The sequence below is a fragment of the Nothoprocta perdicaria genome, unplaced genomic scaffold (genome assembly GCF_003342845.1).
Source record: "Nothoprocta perdicaria isolate Ctin4 unplaced genomic scaffold, notPer1 scaffold_51, whole genome shotgun sequence".
NCBI classification, from domain to species: Eukaryota; Metazoa; Chordata; class Aves; order Tinamiformes; family Tinamidae; genus Nothoprocta; species Nothoprocta perdicaria.
Window position 1 is genome coordinate 4,150,938 of NW_020455766.1, and position 13,498 is coordinate 4,164,435.

General features: G+C 39.7%; 1 protein-coding gene across 3 annotated transcripts in view; it reads left to right on the forward strand.

Annotated features, from left to right (window-relative positions):
- The window catches only part of CDC42BPA (CDC42 binding protein kinase alpha), a 145,552-nt gene that overhangs the window by 124,545 nt on the left and 7,509 nt on the right, over positions 1–13,498 (forward strand). For all 3 annotated transcript variants that reach the window (XM_026048044.1, XM_026048043.1, XM_026048045.1), the window contains 11 exons: positions 53–158; positions 909–1,045; positions 1,662–1,801; positions 2,419–2,500; positions 3,653–3,869; positions 4,333–4,395; positions 5,321–5,914; positions 7,260–7,357; positions 9,020–9,104; positions 9,608–9,731; positions 11,002–11,119. In XM_026048044.1, the coding sequence (XP_025903829.1) occupies positions 53–158; positions 909–1,045; positions 1,662–1,801; positions 2,419–2,500; positions 3,653–3,869; positions 4,333–4,395; positions 5,321–5,914; positions 7,260–7,357; positions 9,020–9,104; positions 9,608–9,731; positions 11,002–11,119 (1,764 nt within the window). The remainder of the gene's footprint in view (positions 1–52; positions 159–908; positions 1,046–1,661; positions 1,802–2,418; positions 2,501–3,652; positions 3,870–4,332; positions 4,396–5,320; positions 5,915–7,259; positions 7,358–9,019; positions 9,105–9,607; positions 9,732–11,001; positions 11,120–13,498) is intronic.

Consider the following 13,498-nt stretch of genomic DNA (forward strand, 5'->3'; position numbering starts at 1 on the left):
AATAACTCTTCTTTTCCAGAAGTGTTAACATTTCTGTCTGTGTGTTTCACAGCCTAAAGCCCACCAATTTGTAGTGAAATCATTTAATACCCCAACAAAGTGCAATCAGTGCACATCTCTGATGGTTGGTTTGATAAGACAAGGCTGCACCTGTGAAGGTAAGTGTGAAAAGAAGTGGGAATTGAAGGTTTACTGTGCAGCTTGCACCTCTAAAATGTAAAAATACGGTAAATCTGGAGGCTTGTATGTACAGTTTGCTCAACAGAAGGTATTCTCATGCTGCAGTTTAATTGTGGAAGCCAAACACTTTTGAGTATCTTACATAAGGGATTGCCTAGTTAACTGGGGACACACTCATTTCGATTGGTGGCAATAAACTTAGTTTGGTTTGGTTTACATTTAAAATAGCAATAAAGGACAACATTCAGTAAAGTGTGCTGACAGCTGTTTTGCTGTATGACTAATGGCAAAATGATAAAGATAGCTTTGTTATTGGGTACCAGATTTTCTCTCCTGTAGGTCTGCTTTATTCTAGGTTTGTATATGCACAGAATAGCACTTATAATTTAGAGGAGTTTCCAAAAGTGACTAGTAATTCTAATGTGAGTTTTTTGTCGGGTTCTTTCTTATCTGAATGAGACCAAAATGTGTATCCATACAGCTCTGCATGTGGGAAAAACTGAAGCTGGATGAGTTCAGATCATGTGCTGCTGTATGCAGACCTACCTTTCCACCTTGGGGTTACAAAGTTCAGGGAAACAGTTATTGGGCAACTGTGTGCACTTGTAAAAAGAATAAAAAAGAGCAGACTGCTTTGTACATGTCATCATTATTATTGTAGCTTTTGCACTGCAAAAGAAATAATCATTAAATCATCGAATTCTCTTGTTCCTACTCTTCCTTCCAAGTGTGTGGATTCTCCTGCCATGTGACATGTGCAGACAAGGCCCCGGCCGTCTGTCCGATCCCTCCCGAACAGACCAAGGGTCCTCTGGGGATAGACCCACAGAAAGGCATAGGAACTGCATATGAAGGGCACGTCCGTGTAAGTATCGGGTTGCTCCATATATGTTTGGTATATTTGTTTTCTGGGCTTGGAATTTAGCTCTAATTTAATATGGGAGGAAGAGCAGCAGATATTCCAGTTACGCCTGAAAGTAATAGTTTGGAACTTAAGACCTAAATTTTCATGAAGCAACTTCTGTGTTTTGAAAGGCAGTTCTCCCTCTCTGTCATCTACTGCTTTCTGTTGATCTTGAATAGACCATCTCAAGAACTGATCATCTTCCAGGGCCATCTAGTAATACTGGTGCTGTCGCTTCTCTAATGTTGATGTTCTTAAGAAATACTAAAAAGCTATAATATGAAGTTTTGAGTCCACTGACAAACTACAATTGAGTTTTTCTTTTAATCAATATATCTTTTAATGAGATTATGAACTAGTAAGAGAGAATATATAGTGCTGTGATTTTTTTAAATAATAAATCGTAGTATATTTACAGCTCTACTGTTTTTATTTCATGTATACTATTGCTTATGTTGCTTGATGTTATCATTGAACACAAACTTGTCAGTGTAGATGAGAGAATTGATATTTGCACTGTTTCATTTCTGACTGGACACAAGTTTAAACAAAGTTGATTGAATTTGTTTCGCTGAAGGTACCAAAACCAGCTGGAGTAAAGAAGGGTTGGCAGAGAGCGCTGGCAGTGATCTGTGATTTCAAGCTCTTCCTGTATGATGTAGCAGAAGGAAAAGCATCCCAGCCCAGTGTGGTAGTGAGTCAGGTTATTGACATGAGGTAAGCTGTGCTGCACCCAGTGGAGCTTCCCAAAGCCATTAGGAGTTTTATCTCCCTTCCCTTTTTGTAAAATCAGTAACCAAGCTCCAGGACATGTAAGAAACATTGTGTAGTCCATGATCAGGATCTCTAATTTCTGCTGCTGGAAGTTGTCCTGGACATCACTTGTGTGTTCATGTACTGCAATTCTAACTTCATTTTTACTTTCTGTGCCTAAACGCATCCGTCCAGCTGGGTAGAAGATAGGGAATGAATGAAGAAGAAAAATACTTTATTCAGGGATTAAATACAATTTTGAAAGACAGATAAAACTTTGTTGCGGAATAAAATGTATATAGTTTTGATTCAGAAGGGCCATTCTAGTTTGTTTCCAATGGTTCCTGTATTAATGGAAGTCTGCTGACTTCGATGGAGGTTTAGGTTTATATTACATTTGTGAGTTATCTTCAGATAAACAGGAAAGTTGGGATTATTTTAGAATTTAGATCTTGGTGCCATCTTCTTGTGTCCTTAACAAAGCAAGGCTTGATGGTACTGTGGAAATGTAAGGTAAAAACAAAGATACAGACATTTGCTGTCTTTAACTCTGTTTAAATGATGTTTGTGGTCTCTATAAGGGATGAAGAATTCTCAGTGAGTTCCGTCTTGGCCTCAGATGTCATCCATGCAAATCGAAAAGATATTCCCTGCATCTTTAGAGTAAGTAGGTATATTTTGAACCTGCATTCCCCAGTGTGATGTGCAGCGTGCATTCATTCACTGTCGGCTAGTATTTTCTCTCCTTTGCAAGCTCTGTTTATGTGGTCTGTGGCTGCAGCAGTGCATAGAGTTCTATACATACCTCATTTTTGTGGAAAAAATAGTGATCATAGATCACTAGATCAGCCGAGATCAACTAGATCAACCAATAGATCAGCCAAGCCCTAATCTCCCCTTACATAGATATAATTTTCTTACCCTCAAAATAGGATGTATTTTTCTCAGCTTTCGTTACTCATCTGTATTCTTCTGTTCCTGACATTATACATTTTCACTCTCTAAAGTGCAGTCATCTATTTATCAGTTTAATTCACTGTATTATTTCTCAAGCTTTTAGTATGTGTATTTTATTTGTATATTAGCAATGGATGTTTTAAAAACTCCAATTCATCAGATAGTATATAAATTTACTATAAAAATATTCAATAAAAATCTATGTTAAAGATATGGTATCAGAATTTTGTTGTCTTTTTTTCTAACATTATTTTTGCTAGATACTTTATTGAAGCTTTGACCTCTCTGAAATATCTTGGTGTTATTAATACCACCATTGTTTGTTTACCATTTTATTTATCTCCTTATTTTTCACTACTTTCTCATGGTTCATCATTCTGCACTTTAATAGAAGGCAAACTTGGAAAAAGGCTTGCGTTATCTGTGCCAGCTGCACTAAGTGCAGGAAAGGATCGTAGATCGTTCTGCCATAAATGCCATTCCCATTCCATTACATTGTTAGCTAGAATTATTAGTCCATAAAAATGCAGAATATTTTGTAAGAAAAGCTTTTCATTAAACAGTTGTTTTGAAGAACAGGTACCTAGTAAATTCAGGGTGGAGATTCTAGAGTAAATACAAATGAAATTGAAGTTTTCTCAGTATTTTGCAGAGTTAGCACAGTCTAGTGCTTTCTGCTGTGTATTCTTCATTATGTTAGAGCTTTTTTTCTGTTAACTAAGGATACATTTTTGCATTCTTAGTGTAGACAGCTAGCTAAAACAGCACTTAGGGGCATCTAATATCCTCATATCAGTGATTGTGATGAATTTTTTTTTATCACTTGTGTCTTAAATTATGTATTTAAAAATTTTCCAGGTCACAGCTTCTCAGCTCTCTGCATCCAGTAATAAGTGTTCAATCCTGATTCTAGCAGACGGTGAGAATGAAAAAAGCAAGTGGGTAGGAGTGCTGAATGAATTGCACAGGATCTTGAAGAAGAACAAGCTCAAAGACCGCTCGGTCTATGTTCCAAAAGAGGCTTACGACAGCACCTTGCCCCTCATCAAAACAACACAGTCAGCTGCCATCATAGGTATGAAATGAACAAGAAAAATTCTCTTGGGAGAAAGATTTTGCCTAAATAAAGTAGACTAGGATAGTTGATGCTTTTTTATTTTATCTTTTTAAAAGTAAATAGCATATTAAATAACATAAATTATGAACATATAATGCATAGTGGTTTTTATCCTGTATTTATGGTCTTATGGCCAAAATGTCATCACTGTGGCTGTCGAATCTGTAAGATTATTCTCTTAGGTGCTGTGGATGGTTTGTTAAAGTTTCTTGGTGTAATTTCTACAAATGTGAAAAATGAGAGAAGACTTTTCTTTAAGGCATTTGGGAGGTTATCACTGTTATTTCTCTTACATGAATATATGTGGTTATATTGCTTTAGTTCGAGATATTAAAAAGCTGTCTCTATTCATCAGAATTATTGCCTGTATGAAGAAGTATTTCTAAAGAAAAATAACATTTTTCTTTTTTTAATATCATAGACCATGAAAGAATAGCCCTGGGTAATGAAGAAGGGTTATTTGTTGTGCACGTCACCAAAGACGGTAAGAAATCAAGAACTGGTAAGAATTATCCTAATATTAAATAATTAGAAAGTGATTTGTAAGCTTTGTTCTCTTTCCTTATCCTCTGTAAGCTGAAAAAAAAAGGTTATGAGAGGTTATCAGCTGGAGACCTCCATGTAAGAACTAAAAACCAAGCTGTTCTGTGTGCTTCCTGCTTGGTGTGTCCAGGGATCCAACATCTGAAATGTAGCTGAAGGTTTTGTTCACTTCTTCGAAGCAGGGTCAATATGGAATTCAGACCAGGCTGCCGAGGGCTTTGTCTTGTTGAGTCTTGAAAGCCTCCAAAGACAGAGATGCCAGAACCTCTCTGAGCAGCCCGTTATAATGTTTAATTAGTCTCACAGTGAAACATTTTCTTTATATCGAGGTAGAACCTCTGCTTTTTCAATTCACGATCATTGTTTCTTAGTCTCCTGCTGTGCCACGCACTAGGGAGCACAGCTCCATCTTCCCAGTAACCTCCTGTTTGGTAGAGAAATGAAAGCCTACGTTCAGTGAAGATATATAGCAGATGGCAAAGCTATTTCAAAAAACATGTTTAATTCAAAGATTTTTTTTTCTATTACTCAGTAATTTTTCATCTTTGAAATGGATACTGAAGTAATATTGTAGTTTTATTGCATAGAATCTGCACCTTCATTTTTCTTTCCCTTTTTTGGGGGGGGGGTGGAAATGCGAAAGGTGTGTCCAGCATCACCATAACGTTTTCATGTTTATTAAAACTGTTCCTTGTTTATTACAAATCAAGTTTTGATTCTACATCCTGTAAAATCACAAAGAAGCAACGAGGGAATTTCCTGGGTTTGCGTTGTAGCTTAATCCTCTGCAAATGCGTATTTGTCCATCAACTTACACTTCAACATTGTTTACTTGGATTTGGGGTTTTGTTGTGTTTTCCTTTTAGAAATTATTCGTGTTGGTGACAATAAGAAGGTTCATCAGATTGAGCTTATCCCAAACGAACAGCTCATCGCTGTGATCTCAGGGCGGAACCGTCACGTGCGACTCTTCCCCATGGCTGCCTTGGATGGGAGGGAGACTGAGTTTTACAAGTTGGCAGAAACAAAAGGCTGCCAGTCTATAGTTTCTGGACACGTGCGCCATGGAGCCCTTACTTGCCTCTGTGTAGCTATGAAAAGGCAGGTGCTGTGTTACGAACTGAATCAGAGTAAGACACGCCACAAAAAGATCAAGGAGATCCAAGTCCAGGGGAACGTGCAGTGGATGTCAATCTTCAGCGAGCGTCTCTGCGTGGGCTACCAGTCAGGTTTCCTAAAATATCCCCTTCATGGAGAAGGTAGCCCATACAGCCTGCTTCATCCGGATGACCACACACTATCATTTATCTCACAGCAGCCAACCGATGCCATCTGTGCAGTCGAAATCTCAAATAAAGAATATCTGCTGTGTTTTAGCAGCGTAGGGGTTTACGTTGACTGCCAGGGCCGAAGATCTAGACAACAAGAACTGATGTGGCCCGCAACTCCATCTTCTTGCTGTAAGTTATTCTCTGTGTGTACTTGCTCTTCTCCCTTGAAATGCCCACCACTTGCGTTAGTATTCCCATTTGATTTGGAAAAAAATCCCTGACTGATAAAGGAATCCTCTCAGTTTCTGCCAGCATTTTAAAATCTAGTCAGAGAGTTTAGTCCTGGTGTCACTGATACCAGTTTTGACAGCCCTGTAGCTGACCTGTCCTGCTTTAAGTTAAGAGTCAGGGGTCAGAATTTCAAACTTCATTACCTGATATTAAATGCTTGAACACATGACTTGATCTATAAAGCAGCTGGAGATCCTCAGGTCCTTCAGAGGCTAAAAAGGTCTTATGCATTCAACACCACTGAAACTAGATAAATGCCATTCAAAGCCTTAAAAATTGACTGTATTTTAGGTTAGTATTGTAATTCAGGCTTTTCTGATGGTCAGAATCATCGTGATCTGGAATATGACTTGTTTTTCCCTAAGGTTTTTATTCCTGTTCCCTGTCAGGACTCAGAGAATAAATGGATCAGAATAAAAGATTGGGTGCTAGGTAGATTGAAGACCAGGAATTTTCACATGTAGGGCGTCTGTATTGATCATTGCCATCTGTGGCAGGGTTTGGTTGCCTCAGTGAAGTGGCCTTATGCTCCCATTCCACTTCGGAATCATTGCCTATTTTACAGCAGAATTATCCTGTTTAAACACAAATTTTATGCTTTTGTTAGTCTTGCTAGGCAGTTCTGTTGCAGATATGGAAATAAAATACCCTCCTTCCAAAGTGCCTCATTGGAACAAACTCCAGGCTGGAGAAATGTGTCAGATGAGTACACAGCATTCCCTTTGCAATCTGGCAAATAAGGGAAGAGAATTAAAAGTGAGACGAAAACAGGACATCTGTCTTGACTCTGTCATGGCACCTAGTTCCAACTGAGCTTTGCTGAGTACACAGTCCAGAACTAGGAGCTGAGTTTGTTCAGATGGCTGTTAGTAACAATATATTCTCCTACCATATAATTTGCAAAATAAAATCTCTTAAAATAGGACTTTTGGAGAAAGCAATATTTAAAAGAAAAAAAAGTGTTTTGCAGAGTAAATTCTAATCTGTTATAGTTCGAAAGTTGTTTTGTTTTCTTAGTTCTGCAGATTTAAAAGGATAATCATACTGTGGTTTAAGATTTTTTTGATAGTGTTTTGCCTTCAGAATAAATTTTATGCAAATATTTTTAGTTAAAACACATTTTGCAAACGAAAGTTGTTGGATTGTATTTTTTAATCATTACAGTTAAATGCACATAACAAAATTGTATATTATGAGCCTTGTCTAGAGGCACATAACAATATACCTAATGCTTCCTTGTCAGGTTACAATGCACCATACCTCTCTGTGTACAGTGAAAATGCAGTTGATATCTTCGACGTGAACTCCATGGAGTGGATTCAGACTATTCCACTCAAAAAGGTAACTTGCTATTGATAGCAACAGTTAAAGAATAAAATGTAACATACCACACTTAGTTTTTTAAGGACGTTTGAAATGATGAGTAAAGCTACTGGTTTAAATGTACTTGAACTTAAAGAACTACTGCAAAGAAAACCAAGGAATATAAGATACAGAACATAGATAGTTTGGCACATAATTTCAGATGAAAGGTAAATCAGGAACAGAAGAGTATTTTAGACTTACTGATACAAATGTAGAGAGAAGTTTCTTAGTATTCACTGCATATGGTTTCATTGACACTGATCGTGTTTCTGTTGCCAAAAGATGACAGATGCTTAGATATTAAAAAATGCCTTAAAAACTCTATCTTCTGCTGCTTGAGAACAGTATAAGCAGGTAGGATTGAAATATTTTTGGCTCAGTCAGCACAAACATGTCAAGTTTGTGTCACTGAAAAGGAAGTCTTTGAAAACCACCACTTCCATCATATTAGATGTTTGCTCAGCTTGTTTATTTGCTTTTGTAATTTAGGCCTTTGTAATTTAGGCTTTTGTAATTTAGGTCTTTGGCACTGGCATCCACAGAAGTGGAAGCAGACTTCTCTGTTGCCTTGTACTAGTGGGTCAGTGTCCCTGCTTATCAGTCTCCCACGGGTCAGATGCAGAAAGGACGTTGTGCCACCACATGGCAATGCTGTAAGGATGAATATTGCTAAGCACTGAGGTGCTCAGCTCTCAAACCACCTTAAGGAGACAAAAAGCATCTGACCTTAGTTTTAAGAAAACCAGTACACAGATAAGTAATAAAGTGTGTCTTAACAAGGAAGCTTTAAAAACTAGTAAAGAATTTAATCTTTCTGATGTCAAAATTCTGAGTTATTCAGCAGTTGGGGCATTTTTTCCAACACGTCAGACTCTGAGTTAGTACTTTGCTTAATGTTTGACTCAGGACAACCCACGTAATGAATGGATAAGCCCTTCATTACATGTATTGCCTCATTCAACAAACAAGAGCTGCTAATTGTAGGAGATTTAAAGGTGGTAATTTATGATGAAGAGTTTGTTTCTAGCGCAGTGTATAGACTGTCTAGAGTGTGGAATGCGCATTCCTTTCAAAGGTTGAAATCACAGGAATTAGTGTGTTGTTGCTATCTGTATATATGTTATCAAGGTGCAAAGCACAACTGCAACATGATCCTAACACCAAATAAAAGCAGAGCTTAGTGCTCTGTGCAGCTGGCAGACAAAATTGAACGGTTACTTCTTTTGGAAGCTATTTATTTAAGTGGTGGGAGGAGTAGGAATTAATCCTCTCTCTTTAAATAACAGAAATTTCAGGCAATATCTACAGATGATTAAATCAGAAGTTTCAATTTAAATTTTGAAATTGCCTTTGCCCCTGCATTCTGGCTTTAATGACTCGCTCAGAGCGCTCTGAGAGCAGCCGTGGGTCGCGGGAGAGATGAGATGCTGCTTCCTGCAGCCTCCAGGTCTGTCCTGCAATGGGCTCGGCTCTCACGAGTGCCCCTGGCCAGCTGGCTCTCTCGCAGTGCTCCTGCTATTAGAAGAATGAGTTGCACCATCTATATCTAACTGTCTGCCGATCTGTACATATATAGATATATGTGGACAGAGAGAGATGTGACATTATTTTTTAAAAGAATGATTTACATCGTTTCAGGTACGACCTTTGAATACAGAAGGATCACTAAACCTTTTAGGACTGGAGACAATTAGATTAATATATTTTAAAAACAAAATGGCAGGTGAGTAAAGGAGGAGCTGATTTTCCTCATGCAATCTTTATTTAGAAAGAGCATTTTCCTTTGAGCCAGTGCACTGTAGAATGCAGTGCAATCAGTTCTCAGATGCCATGTAAAAATGCTTGTTAAGTATAAGGCTGTAATAGTGATCTAGGCAGTTCATTCATGAATCCTGATGTGAGCTTGAAAATGAAGGGGAGTGTGACGCTTGCAGAGACTCAGTGCACTGCTCCTCTCCTACTTTGATCTCTAAAGGTCCCTCTTGATCTCTAAAGGTCCCTTCCACCCTTAAGGATTCCATGATTCTGTGGTACTGGGGATTTCTTGCATTTGTAGTCTGCTCGAGTGCCTGCACCCTGAAGCTTTGTGCCTTTATACAGGGCCCTGCCCAAGATTTAGATGCAGAAAAGTTGCCTAAGCCCGCATACTACCTCTGTTTTGTATTTTTCCAAGCAATAATTTTATTGAATGACTAATGAAGCATTCCCCTGGATCTCTCTTTGCAGAGGGCGATGAATTGGTAGTTCCAGAGACGTCGGATAACAGCCGGAAGCAGATGGTTCGAAACATCAACAACAAGCGGCGCTATTCCTTCCGCGTGCCCGAGGAGGAGAGGATGCAGCAGAGGAGGTCGGTATTCAACACCTACCTGTCCTCTGTCCATGCCTGTAGGCCCTGAAGGACAGTGACTGATGCCCGGGCAGTTCTTTACTTGCTGCTTTCTGCGATTCCCCTTTCAGATTTTTCCCTGCCTTCACTGCTGTGTTAATCCATGGTGTGTAGTTTATGTTGATAACAGTCTGGATACGGATATGCACTGGATGCACAAGTAATCTCATTAACTGAAATAAATCATGTGAAACAGCTGTAACTTGGAATGCATGTCTTCACATACTGTATATAGGTACACGTGCGTGCACCTAGACTGTATATAAAGATCCGTAATAAACATTTTACAAAAGGAGATTACATTGCTAGTTATGCATATGGATTAATTACTTTCAGACTCTGGTTCTGCTTTGCTTTAGGGCAGTTCTGCTCTCAGCAGTATTTCCCAGGCATCTGGACTTTTTTGGTTGATATATTTCTTAAGTACATAAACACACTCTAAATCTCAAAAAAATGACCTGCAGGGGAGATTGAGCCACAGGATTGGCTTCCAATAAAAGTCTTCAACAGGTTGAAAATACTTTCCTGAAAAGCAATAAAAATAGGTCAGCACTTCTTAAAGGTTCACAGAGGATGTTTACTGAGTGCTTCCTGTCACTCACTAAAGATTACCCACTAAAATACACCTTGAAGAAGTGGAGCTCCCAGCAGCTGATCTCTGCTTTCCTGTCTTTTTGGCACTAAGATAAGTACCGACTGTGTGCAGTGAAGTTAAAAGCCCACGGACAAAAACTTGGTATTTTCTGAGCTGCTTGTGGTTCTGTCTGGAAAATATTTTTTGCTGCAAGTGCTGAAATGCATCCTTGCCACTTTGGAGAGCTTTTGCTGTAATTCCCACCACAGACTGAGAGACGGGTGGTGTAGTATTAATTCCCTTTTCACATTTTGTCCCTCATTTTCATCCCCACTTTGCAGTACAGCATCACAAATTAGTTCTGCTTTTGCTCATCTCATTGAGGTTTTTGTCAGCTCACAGCGGTTGTTTATTCCCTGAATATTAGTAATTGCTGGGTCTTAGCCTGCAATAAAGCATTTTTCTGTTCTGACCTCCTGCCCTCTCTTCAGCCTGGAGGTTTGTCCAGGGCAGTGCTGGTAGGAAGGGTTTTCACTGTTGACATTGCATATTATTCATTTTCATTTAGAAGAAAATGGTAATGAAAACTGTACTTATTTATTAAATGCTCATTCCTACTTCGAACAAAACACTTAAATGAAATATTTTCTTTTTCAGGGAAATGCTACGAGATCCAGAAATGAGAAATAAATTAATTTCTAACCCAACTAATTTTAACCACATAGCACATATGGGTCCAGGAGATGGTATACAGATTCTCAAAGACCTTCCAATGGTAAGTGAGAAAGTGCATGGGAGAGGGACTGCCACAGAGACTGTATATAAGAGGAAGACAGATACATGTTATTTTAAGTGTGTTTTCAGAGTTTTTGATGTATTTCATATCAGCAGTGTAACTGGGGAAATGGGGCTGAAAATATTGTACTTTATGTGATAAAATTTAGAAGGACACTTCGACACTCAAGGATTGCAGGGAGAAATGCCTCCTGTCTTTTAAGGCAGTTTGGCTTCTCAGTGTTGGTAACTGTTCATTAGGGCATTTAGGCCTGGGGTCTTCACAGGAACGGAAGGAGAAATTTCTCTCTCCGTAGACTTCATTACCGTAAGGTCAGTTCCTTTCCTCCCTTCCTAGCTTTGGCTCCAACTTGGCCTCTCTACAACATCTTTTCCTCAGACAGAGGAACTGTAGTAATTTCACAATGTACAGGGCTGAAATGTAATTTAAATTTAATTTTAATTTTAAATGTCCGCTGCAGACATGGTTTTTTATTTTCTTTTCGGGAGAACTAGTCTCAGTGAAATAGAACCTCTTATATAAAAAATAACCCTTTAAAGTGAAGAAAAAAATATAATAGTGCACACACATGCTCATTTTCCCCTGAAACCTTATTTAGGAAGTAGACTCTTTTGATGGTAGTGATTTTTTTTCTGAGCAATAGACCAATTAATATTTTGCTCATAGAAGAGTGTTCATACTCCTTAGCTCAGGCTACATTGAGCATCTTGTTTGTGTGTTCTGTTTTGTGCTTAACTTTATCCAAGTTGACTTAGATGTGCTCCGTAAGGTGATAAATAAGGCAAATCCCTGGAGAGAGCCAAAGAGAAGGTGTGAATGCCCCTGTAAGGCATAGGTGCACGTCATGCACCCGAAAGGAGAGAAGGGGAGGGCTGGAGAAGAGCGTGAGCCCTGCTCCACGCTGCGCTTTGCCGGGAGCGCTGCACGGGCTGCGTGCGCCCGCGGGCTCCCTTCTTCCACACAGAGCAGCAGCAGCAGCACGGGAAGGATGGGCATTCACAGGATTAGTCTGAGAACAAATGTATTTGGTGAAATTGGGCAAGGAAAAAGCGGTGTCTGTGTGTTTAGAAATACATGGAGAAATAAGAGAGAGCAGGAAGGCTGTGGAAAACCCAAGACAAAACCAAGCTGGAATCTGGTACCTGCGTGTCTGTATTTGCAAGGCTAATGTGTAATGAGGAGTGATAATTTGCTTCCAGGCAGAACACAGATCAGAACTTTTCTCAATTTTCTGCTTCTGGTGGTTTCTTTAAAATATTTCTGGCTGTTCTAGAGCAGGGAGAATAACCTGCTGCTGCTAAGGACAGGGCAAAGCGCTGCATTCCAGTGCCCCATCAGGTGCTGGAAGTTCAAGGATTCCTAAGCAAACTGCAAGGATTCCTAAGCAAGCCCCAAACCTGGCGAGTGTGAAATGAGGAATGACCTTATCCATAGAAGGGGATTTTCTAAGATTTAATCTGGATTGGTATTGCTTGAATTATGTCATATCTATAAATGCCTTTTAGCTTTAAATTTGTTCCAATTAAACAAGCTTTGTATTAGCTCAAAGGTCATATTTGGAGGCAGGGCTGGTATTTCACTTTGCTCATCAATCAATATGATGTTTTGAAAGAAACTAACGATTTGCTTTCTTGTAAAATACTAGAAAAAATACTAGAAAATACAAGGTAGAATTGATTTTCACACTTGTTTCCCAACTGCTCTTTGTTTTTAAAGTTACCATCCAAAACTGATTTTTGCTGGTAGTTACCAGTCTTGATCCAGGGAGACACCACTGCAGAAAGTGTGATTTTGATGTCTGTTATCGTGGCAGGTTCTGCAGTACCAGGTGGTATTTGCAGCTTAAACTGACCAGGCACCGACGCGCTGCGTCAGTCGTGGGATTAGAAAGTGTATGAGCTTGAGATTGGGATGTGACACCGGGATAGACGGTTTCTGTTATGGGTGCTCCTTCTGTCCAGGCTGGTTTTGCTTTTCCAGCAGCTCCCAGTAAGGTCTTTGCCTGGACGAGGTCTCCACGTCGTGTGCTCCAAGGAGGCCGCTGCTTTGCGCCGGCTCAGAGGCAGAGGGAAAGGAGGTCTGGTGATGGTTCAAATGCACGGCGTGTTGTGCACGGAGTGTGGGGCTGGTGAGGAGGGCAGATCCAGAGTAACAGACAGGATGGGCGTAGGGAGCGGGCTGCGTGCGGAGACACCAGTGTGCGAGATGAGGAGGATGTTTTTGTGCGCGGTGGCTCTGCAGCTGGGACGTCTGCCTCGTGGTGCCACTTAGATCAGCATGTACCAACAAAACACGAGCAACACACTTACTGTTAAAGAGCAGGGGAGAGATGACAGCGTTTCACCTGGTGGCTGCGCG